Source organism: Malania oleifera, chromosome 10 (assembly GCF_029873635.1).
Source record: "Malania oleifera isolate guangnan ecotype guangnan chromosome 10, ASM2987363v1, whole genome shotgun sequence".
NCBI lineage: Eukaryota > Viridiplantae > Streptophyta > Magnoliopsida > Santalales > Ximeniaceae > Malania > Malania oleifera.
This window is the reverse complement of record NC_080426.1, coordinates 11,072,127-11,082,924: the sequence shown is the minus strand read 5'-3', so window position 1 is coordinate 11,082,924 and position 10,798 is coordinate 11,072,127. Positions and strand designations below refer to the sequence as shown.

Sequence of the window (10,798 nt, the reverse complement as noted above, 5' to 3'; positions counted from 1 at the left end):
AAGGGAAAGATTAGGCTCTGTTCAGTTTCAAATTTCATACATACATAAGCTTAGAGAAGGGAGAAAATCATCTGCCCCTGTAAATTAATTGCCCCAAAAGAAACTCCAATTCCATAGTGAAAGAAAATGCACTAAACCAGCTCCCACCAACATCGTCTATTTTGTTTAATTAATATATATTAGTAAGGGTCTACTTAAACAAGGCCTCATCATCATCATCATCATCATGTTGGGGTGAGTTCATGTGTCTAACCAAACACACCATCCCAAATAAGAAATTAAAAAAAATAAAATAAAATAAAAGAAAGAGGAGGTAAGCAAACAACTCCATCTCATCAGTTAAGAGGAGGTAAGCGAACAACTCCATCTCATCAGTTCCACTTCAAAACTATATATATGAACAGCGCACATTCACTCCTCCTCCATCCCCAACTAAAGATTTCCTCAAATTTCTAAACGTCTCCCCAACACTCAAATGGCCAAACCTTTCTTCTTCATCTCCCTTATGCTCACTGCCTCCTCCAGCTGGCCGTGGCCATAACCCTCTCACATGCCAACTCAGCTCGTATCCTCGACGAGGTGGACACCCAGCCCCCATTCCCCTCCGATTTGCCTCAACTATCCGGTCTTCCTCCGGTGGTGATCGACACCCCTGATTTAGCACCAACCACCGCTGCCACCACCTTTCCAAGTGGCCAAATCCCCGCCACAGGTTGTCGTGCCAGGGATGTCGGCGACGCCAACCCACCACAACCCGAAACCCAGTCACCCAGTAATGCAGCAACACCTGTTGCTGATGTGGCTCCTATTCCCAGCCCTGCCCTCGTGCCACCTGGCAGCCCTGCCACGGCGGCGGCTACTGGTGCCACGGTGGCAGTTAATGCAGACACACACCACCAACCCCCGCTGTCACTCTTCATGCACGACATCCTCGGTGGGTCCCACCCTTCCGGAAGAGTGGTGACAGGCATCATCGCCAGCTCCGGCGCCAGCGGCGTCCCCTTCTCCAAACCCAATGGTGGCGTCTTCCCGATTACTGGCGGCGTCCCCCTTATGAACGGCAACACAACGACGCCATCAACAACAACAACGCCCCGTTCCTCGCCGGCCTCAACGGCGTCCCCTTGTCGAACGCCGGCATCCAGAGTAACGGCAACAACTACACACTCTCCGGCGGAGGCAATGCCCTGCCCTTTGTGACCGCCGGGAATCTCCCGCCGGGAGCCACCCTTCAGAAGCTTATGTTCGGGTCCATAACGGTGATCGACGATGAGCTAACAGAAGGGCACGAGCTGGGCACCGCCGTGATCGGAAGAGCACAGGGGTTCTACTTGGCGAGCTCCATGGACGGCACCAGCCAGACAATGGCGCTAACGGCGTTGCTGCACGACGGCGATGATTATCACGAAGAGGATACGATTAGCTTCTTTGGGGTCCACCGAACAGCGTCGCCGGAGTCTCAGTTGGCCGTCGTCGGAGGGACGGGGAAGTACGAGAACGCAAAAGGGTATGCGACGATTGAGACCGTTCATCACGAAGATGAGCACACGACCGATGGGGCGGAAACGATCCTCCAGTTCAGCGTCTACCTCTCAGTCTCATCTTAGTAGGGTATTTAACCCTACTTATTAATTAATGTGATCTGTCTGTGTGAATCTGTGATTGAGCGACGGCTCTGTGAATTTAATGGCTGCCTTCTGTTTTAATTGGATGGTTGTTTCATAAATTATTATGTTTCAGTTTTCTTAAACCCTTCGGTAACACTAAACCCCGGCAGAAGAGATGAACACATCCCAGACAACCATAAACAAGACTTGCAACTATAGTAAATCTATGGATGATCCAGACAATCAGTTCGCACGGTAATAGACACCACCTCAATCAAACAGAAGTTACCATTTTTTTATACTAGAGAATGCCCATTTGTTTTACTTTTGGCTAGACAAGATCATAAATATATTGCACAGAAGGAGACGCTCAAATTTGAAAAAGTGGTATCTCAGGTCTTATGATCAATCAACAAGCGATCACAAACCATTCAATCAAATACCAACAAAAAAAAAAAACATACATTCAAACTGCAGCACACCACGGTTGTAAGCAGGAGCAAGAAAAAAATGTGTGAAGAAACTGTAGTGTCACCACGGCATGGAAAACACCCGACTGTATGATCATATATTTCGCCTCAATGCAAAAATAGAGGCAGTTTGCAGAAATCTATCCCAATACGTAGGGAGTTGGGAAAATAGATCCTCTCCAATATTGCTTCCAAGTGCGATCATGCTGAATCTTTAAATATCATGCATTCTTCCAACCCGAGTGTTGACTATCAAAACTTTTACTATATCTACATGTATGTCTCCGCCAAGAAAGGAAAAAGAAAACTCTTCGCTCGGCAAGAAAAAAGCAAACTCTAGTTCAAAAATATCTGTTCTCAAGAGCCACGACTTCCTCTGCTAGCTCTTCAATCAACAATCTCTCTATTTCCCTACCAATTAACTCAATTTCATCCCCCAGCTCTAACCACCTCATGTCCTTTCCCAGCACCTTCTCAGATGACTTCTTGCTCGCTTCCTTTTCCTGGTCAACCAACAACAGCCACAGATCTTCCTCAACCAACTCCCGGCTCAACCTGGAGCCGAACCTTTTTCTCACAGGCTTTGCGCACTCGCCCGGGCTTATGCATGGCAGGAAAATCTCCAACAATCCTGAATTTATACGATCAAACAGAAGCCTCCTTTCTGTCCTATCCCAAGACATCTGCTCCTCATACTTCTTCTCTAGCACCTTAAACACCAAGGGGCTCAGTGGGCATTCTGGAGAGTGCCATATTTCAAAGTCCAAATCCCAGTTCCCATCGTGAGAACCTGCTTCATCTAATACATCAACTAGGTAAGAGAAATCCCTATTCCCTTCGGGTCTTGATGACTTTATAAATTCATGTTCTTGAGAAAGATTGACAGACCCTTCTCCAGTATCTTCATTGCTTGTCATTATCATTTCAGGCCCCTCTGAGTATGATTCTGATGGCTCTGACTTTAGAAGTTGCATTTGTAAACCTAGCAAAAGAACATAGATGAACTTCAATTAAGTAAGCTCATGGTGTGACATTTGAAAGCCAATGCAATTATTTAGTTCACTAACCATGAAGATCAGGACTGATACTCTCAAAGCATTCAGATCGTGAAGAAATCTCTTCTTTCAACAATGAATCCAAAACTGAAACTGGACTTGGTTGGTAAGACTCATCTGAACATCCAGGAGAATCAATGTCCATCCGGGGACATAGTGACATAACCTTACCTTCCTCAATAGATCCACTCAACGTTTCCTGAGTATTGTGAAAGTTTAGAAGAAATATTACATAAGTGCAGAACTTCAAAATTCACAACGAAACTCTTATTGACAATTGGCCAATTGGGGAAAATTGTTAAAAAAAAAAAAAATGAGCTATAAGAAAATCCACAATAGAAGGTTGGTAGCAAGATCACTCATCATAAAGAAAATGCAAATATGCAGTCAATTAAGCACTGAGGTTTCTAAATAACATACAAAAATGATCCTTAACAGATGTAAGATTTGAGTTTTACTGTAGTCTTTCTATTCAGGAGAAAGAAAATTTCCATGCTTAGTTTCCTCGGCTCACTGATTTTCAACATTAAACTGCACTATGATTACTGGAACTGGAAACAAATCTAACAAGTCTTTGAAATGATCAAGATTATGTATTAAAGGGGAAACACAATATCAATCTATATGTTAATCTCCTTCCAGGTTTATCATTTTTTTTCTTTAAGTTTTCCAGTAGAGCGTACCCTCATCATACACATCTTTGAGTGAGCAGCATACAGCATACTAATCTTTCCATATAAAAAACAGCAATCCACATTCCATGTGAAACTAGTTAAAATTGTGATTATAGAATTATATGATTATGATCAAATTACAATTCCATTTAGTCATAAACAACGTTATTCAAGAAGAGCAAATTGAAATCCCACTTAGTCACAAATAACTTTATTAGTAAGTCAAAAGGGAAGCCTGCCGCACGAGATTCCTGCCATTGAGATTAACAAGGATGGTCTCATCCATGTTGCTTCAGTCATGCAAACAAGAAAGCCTATTTCCACAACTTAAACTCTTAATACCAAAACCACGTGAAGCAACTTTATGAATGCACCAAAGCCTGATCTTAACATCATTAGTTGTGATGGAACCATATTCTACGGGTAGACATGGCATCCCATGCATCCTCACATAAAATACATGTGCACAGCAAGACCTGCCTATCATGGAGTGAAGCCATGGCAATGTTTTCAGATCTCCCTCCCCCCCAGTATCACAGGCTGAAAAGTTTCCATTACCATAAGATGGTCTCACCCATGTTGCTTCACTCATGCAAACAAGAAAGCCTATTTCCACAACTTGAACTCTTAACACCAAAACCACGTGAAGCAACTTTATGAATACACCAAATTCTGGTCTCAACATCATTAGTTGAGATGGAACCATATTCTATGGGTAGACATGGCATCCCATGCATCCTCACATAAAATACATGTGCACAGCAAGACCTGCCTACCATGGAGAATGAAGCCATGGCAACGTTTTCAGATCTCCCTCCCCCTTTGGCATGCCCAATGGCATGCAGATAAGGTCCAGTATCACAGGCTGAAAAGTTTCCACGACCATAAGGATCACCATTGACCTGCCTGTATATCACAACTGAAACACGCCCATGAAGAAACCAGACTGCACCAAGTCCTGTCCCAGCATGCACATTGCAATGTATGAAAACACTCATGGAACTATTCAGTAGACCAAGCTTTGTGATCGGATATTTGCCAAAAGAATCCAGCAAAAAAAGTGTGCTCCAGTCCAAACTAGAACTGTTGCTAAGAAAATGTATTCTGAATGATCAACGGGTCATTGTTGCTTCCCACAAGCACATTAGTGCCAACTGTGGCATTGTGGTTGATGCGAAGCGTTTCAGATGTTCACTTGAAAAGGAGCTTTGTGTGTCACTCTCTCTCTGGCACAAGAAACCATTGAGATTTCACAAACTACTTATCTACAAGAGTGCCATACATGCCCCACACACCACAGGTATGTGGAAATGGCACAAGGTCACCCTAGCATCCAAGGTTCGCCTATGACATTCCTATGGTTTGTCCATTATTTATCCAAGGTGTGTTAAGGGTTCCAACACCCCTCTTGGCTTGAATCATGTGCCTGCCATGCCAGTCAAGGAAGAAATGTGAGACTGGGACATGGGACATCTATTATGGCAGGATGGTCACAACCAGAGTGGGTTGCGTCATGCATGATGCCTATGCATTCCTCATCCATGGAATAACTCAGAAAGGACTTGGCTATGCAGATGAAAAATTAGAAGCTATGCTAAGGAAACATGCACTAGTTAATCCCCTGAGGAGGTCTAGTGCAGATCACATCCTATCTTATTCAATCCTAGTGTCCCCCTTCCCTCCCTTCTCTCACAAATACATGCACACAACACTCCTTCGAAAAATTGATGTGCAAACATAGAAATCAAAAAAATTCAATTGGACTACAAATTTTACAAGGCAAATTTTGGAAAACATGTCCCATGTTAAATAATGCATCAAAAGATATTAATAAATATTAGTTTCATAAAATATAAGCTCAAAAAATAATCTAGCTATGGCAAGGATAAACAAAGTCCAAGAAAAAGGAACTCCTAAATCCTAATACACCATGGAGCACCACAAGCAGAGCATTAATCATGCAAAAGCAGCTGCAGCCTCAGACATATTTCAGCCAACCAAGGACAATCAATCCAATTCATTTGTCTGATAAGACAAAAAGTGCAAAATTAGAGAGAGAGAGAGAGAGAGAGAGAGAGAGAGTACAGTAGCATGCATCCATCCATGTTTGCTCTCAAGAGTTGACAAAAGAAAATAGAGACCACATGCTTGAAAAACAAATTTTATTAACTTAACTCTTAAAAAACTGTCATATGGCACCAACACTTGTATAAATATTCAAGAATAAAGGGGCGACATCCATGTTGTATCCATATCAAACACGAATCAAACATTCCCCCCACATGTCAGAGCCTCGTTTACATATCCAAAACGTTAAAATGTAATTTCAGTGTTAAGACAGTTCTTCGCCACTTCTCAGGCATGTACTTGGGGTTTGGACACTTATTTGGTGCTTTGTTTACATGCTTTAGGCATATAAAGACGCATTATATTATGAATTTCTTTTATTCATTCAATAAAATTATAATTATAAAAAGAGAAAGCACAATGTTTGTGTTGCTAAAGATTATAATAAACTTGTTCAATTTACAATAAAATGCATGATATATTAAGAAATTTTATAACTATAAAAGAAGAAGATGATGATGCATATGTATTTATATTGGAATTTTTTAGAGTGTTGAATAAATATAAAAGAATTAACATTGGTCATGGTTAGTATATCAAATATAATATTATAAATTTATTAATTAGTGTATCCCTGCATCGTTGTATCCTATATTTGTAAGATTTATTACGTCCCCAAATCCATGCCACGTCCCGTGTCCATGTGTGTGTGCGTGCATGTGAGTCTGTACTACTCTAGGCCTACCAGTCTGAGAGGACCTATCAATGAATCAAAAAATGAAATGCACCCTAGAATATCCCAAAAATCTTCAACACAATAAAATCAAACCTGTGGAATTGAAGGATCTAGGACACAAGAAGGAGATGCTCTATCTTTTACTGCGAAGTTGCAGTCAAACGATTTAGACTGTTGCTTCTTGGGGGATACAAAACATGTGCCCACATCCTCCATTTCTTCATCAGTCATCACGTCAGAAACCATACTTACAGAGGCGACGCTACTGACTGATGACTTAGGAACCACAGAATTCCATTCAGAAAGATTCTGAGAAGTGATGGATAGTCCAAGAGCCATGGACCTTTGCTCAGGTGGATTCTCCACCACAAGTTTGCTCTTCATCTCATTGGTGATTGAATAACCTTCTTGTGAAGTGTGATAGTTATCTAAATCCATGCAAGGAAAAGACAGAGGTCTCCTACAATTGGATGTTGAGTTCCTAGGTTTTAGAACATCCTTCTGGTCAAAATTTTGCTTCCTTGACTCGTGCTGTCCCTTGTATACAGTCTCTTCTGGCCTCACATACCAGTCACAGTTAAGAGCTTCACCTCTAGTCCAAGCATTAGGACTTCCAGAAGCAGTTGGAGGAACACATCTGGATTTCGGAAAAACATGGGCACATCCATCCTTCCAACCATCATGAATATTAATACCTAAATGACTGCCCAGCTTCACATCTTCGTCTGAAAGAGCACATTGATTTCTCAGGCCATGCTTACCTAGCTTGACATCCAAATTTCTTGGCTTTATTTCCTGATGAGGCATTGCAAGCATTTCACCCAGGGTAACACTCCTACTAGATAGTCCAACTTCTTGATACCTTTTAGTCGTTTTCCATCGCTCTAAGAATCTCTTCTTGGTTTCCCTATTAACAGACAATGCATTTGAATGGTAAAGCAAGTTTTGTTGTCCGTTCTTCCAATCTAAGGAAATATGAGAAGGAGGCATGGTCAACTCAGGCTGATCTTTGGAGGTTCCGTTACTAGTTAAATCTGCTTTTGATATGTCTGTAGAACTGCTTCTGATGTAATGCTTCATCTTTCTGGCAATCTCCTTTGCAATTTCCCTTGAAACTCTAAAACTATGCCTTGAAAATTCCATATCATTGTCCACTTTTTTCCTTTCATCCGTCCTAACAAATAAGTCTCCATTTTCAAGAGTCCGAAATTCCTTGTGGTTCTTCTTACATGATAGAGAACCTTCATATGAACCAGGCGGAAAGAAAGACTTAGAAGCATTTTGTGCCTTCCCAGAGCTCGGTTTCAAAACAACAATCCTTGTAGAAGAAAGACATGCCCCATCCCTTGACTTTTGCGTGTAATCAACACCAAGTTCCTTGTGGAGATGTTTGAGAAAACTATTCTCATGATTCTGATGCAATTTTGTGCCATTCCCTTGCACAGCTGTCTTCCCTGTTGTCCTGCATAGTTCAATGTTTGTGAGTTTGGGCCATTTGATGACCTCAAGATTGTTAAATACCTGAATGGGGTTAGGATAAGAGAGCATACAAATCATTGAGGTTCTAGGTGAACTATAAATCTGGTTGCCAGACATACCTCTGTAAAACATCACTGCGAGAATCTAGCTCATCCACTGTACCACCAAACTCCGTTTTTGAATGCTGACTCACATCTTTGAACCTGTCACTTGTGAATAACGTCTTTGATTTACTCAAATTTGATTTTTCTCTGCTCAATTGAACTGGTAGATCTTGGTGCTCATCCATCTTTGATGTTGCTGGTACTTTAAAGATATCTTTAAATTCTTGATGCTCATCAATGCTCATCCTAAACGAACGGCTTTCGTAGGTTGGCCGTTTCTCTCGGACACCAATAGAAGCAGTCTTGCGGAGATAGCTCTCAGAGAGAACTCGGTGCTGCTTGTTGGGTGGCTGCTGATGAGGCATCACATAAAAACCCATCAAGCTGGCAATAACACTTGGTGTGTGTTGTTTAGATTCCATTACCTTTATAATTTTCTTCACCCAGTCTTAAAGAACATCCATCACATCCCCAATGGAAGCAGTATCTAGGGAATACAAGTGTGTAACTGCATTGAGTCAAAGAATCTTAAAAATTAGGAGATTAATATAACTCACATATTCCAATTAAGGCAATCAGCTAGTGCTAAGAATAGAGGAACACAAGATACTGAAATTATAAATTGAAAAAAAAAAAAAAAACAAAAACATATGCAAAACAAAAGCCAACTACTGTATTCTACAGCGACTACAAAAACTATAATCGGACACCAACTTAATAGCCTTACTTAATTGTCAAAACTTCAGGCTTCCTGACATATTATGATGAGCATCCAAAGAAACAGATTAGGGAAATAACTCTAGAAATCTCTCTCAGATAGACATCAGTTAAAGCTGAAGTCTAAGCTAGATAACCATTAATGACGAGCATATAAACCAAAATTTTCTCTGAAAAATAAGATCAATTAATAAAAAAAAAAATTCTATGGTCTTCTAAGGGAATAAATAGGGGGCAAACATAAGAATAATGGCAAGAAAATCCATTCCGTCCTGAAGTCATATGATTGTCAACAGATAACAATGAAAAATCCAATAGACATTAAATAATTAGCTACAGAGCATCTAATTGACAGCATTTATGGCTGGATTCTAAGCAAGAGGATAATCAATGAAGAGTGTTTAAATCAAATCTTTATTTCCCGCATAAAAAAGTAGTGAAAATGTTGCAGTTTAAATGATTCCTATCGTAATTCATAAACAAGGGGCAAATACATAGAGGGGAGTAGGGAACTTACATAAAGAACTTTTAAAAAAATTAAAAATAAAAGAGGAAAAATGATTGAACCTCTGCTCACTGCAGAGGCTACAACTCATATGAAGGAATAATACATGTTCCAAATGCAATACTAGGAACCCCAAATAAGCGACACAATATAATAAGGATTCTCTTTTTTTCCTGGTCAGTAACATAGAAAAGCTTCAATCCATATTCAGGGAACAGCCAATAAACAAAGTATACAGAGCGTTGAAAAAGTGGAAACGACAATCATTAAAGATGGGAGTCAAACAGTGAACCACCACCACTACACAGTCATTATTGTTCAACAATGATTGCCGTCCAATTCATTCAGACAAAACAATCCTTAACCCCTAAATTTATTTTTTCTTCAAAGTCCAACAAAAGTTTCAGTCCACACAACACAACTTTGACGAAAGTACACGCAAAACCCAAAACCCAGAAACCAGAAAAACCCCAAAGCAACCCAATCATCTGTGCGCCTACAAGTACAGATACAAACACACATACACATTAAGATATTCAGATTCTGCAATTAAACAAGAAGAAGTAAAATAAAAAATAAAAAATCTAACCTTCATGGAGATCCCTTCCATTCAAACAAGATTACTATTATTGTAATTAAATTTCTAATCGGCAGCGAGGCGGGCATAAGATTTTGAACTTCGGGGCGTAACCCCGCCAAGATTTCCCCACTAGAGGGAACCCCTTCTGGCGAAATCCATCTATTTTCAGAAACAACCACTGAAAAATTTCAATACCCAGAATCCACCCAACCAGAGCCGATAATTCCCCGCTGATGGGGGCAGGAAAATCAGTGAATTGAATTCGAAAAGCGCAAAATTTGGAGAGAATGGGACGGGTGGGATTGAAAATACGCAGAGACACTCAGTCGTCGGAGATCATGAGAGAAAATGATTGGGAAAATAAATAAAAGTGCAGATGGCAGAGTTTGGATTTATATATGGCTGTGATCTTTTCTGGCCATCATTGTCGTGTTGCTTTTGAATTGAACCGTGGGTACGCGCTTCAGAGCATTTATGCAGTGCCCGCGCAGATTCCGCCCACCAAATTTGCTGTTTCTTTGTTTTGTTTCGAGGAGATTTGCTATTTGTAGTAATGTTTTTTCGTTTTGTGTGGAATTCTTGACCAGGTGAATCGCCTTGTGTTTAGAATTTTAGATGAAGTTCGAGGTGAAAACTAAAACAAAACGTGCCTTTTTGGACTTTGATGTGTTGGAGGAATGAGTTTTAGGATACGTAAAAATTTAAATTATTAAAACTAGCCATGAGAACATACTATGTGTGTGTTTCACCATTTTTTATTTTTAAAATATTTTTAGAAATTTATAAAAAAAAATAAAAAATTAA

At 40.4% G+C, this 10,798-nt stretch overlaps 2 protein-coding genes across 2 annotated transcripts; one reads left to right on the top strand and one right to left on the bottom strand.

The window, feature by feature from the left end:
* Positions 1-504: 504 nt before the first annotated feature.
* On the top strand, positions 505-1,726 carry LOC131166930 (dirigent protein 24-like; the record flags this gene model as incomplete). The annotated part of the gene is given in 2 exon segments (XM_058125579.1): positions 505-1,065; positions 1,068-1,726. Coding segments are annotated over 2 exon segments (1,101 nt in total), but the record flags the coding sequence as incomplete, so codon positions are not given.
* Positions 1,727-1,881: 155 nt separating this feature from the next.
* On the bottom strand, positions 1,882-10,595 carry LOC131166929 (uncharacterized). Its single transcript, XM_058125577.1, has 5 exons — positions 10,004-10,595; positions 8,208-8,700; positions 6,703-8,071; positions 3,145-3,331; positions 1,882-3,059 (listed from the first exon to the last, which is right to left on the bottom strand). The coding sequence occupies exons 2-5, from the start codon at positions 8,612-8,614 to the stop codon at positions 2,419-2,421; spliced, it is 2,604 nt and encodes an 867-aa protein (XP_057981560.1). The 5' UTR covers positions 8,615-8,700; positions 10,004-10,595; the 3' UTR covers positions 1,882-2,418.
* Positions 10,596-10,798: the final 203 nt, after the last annotated feature.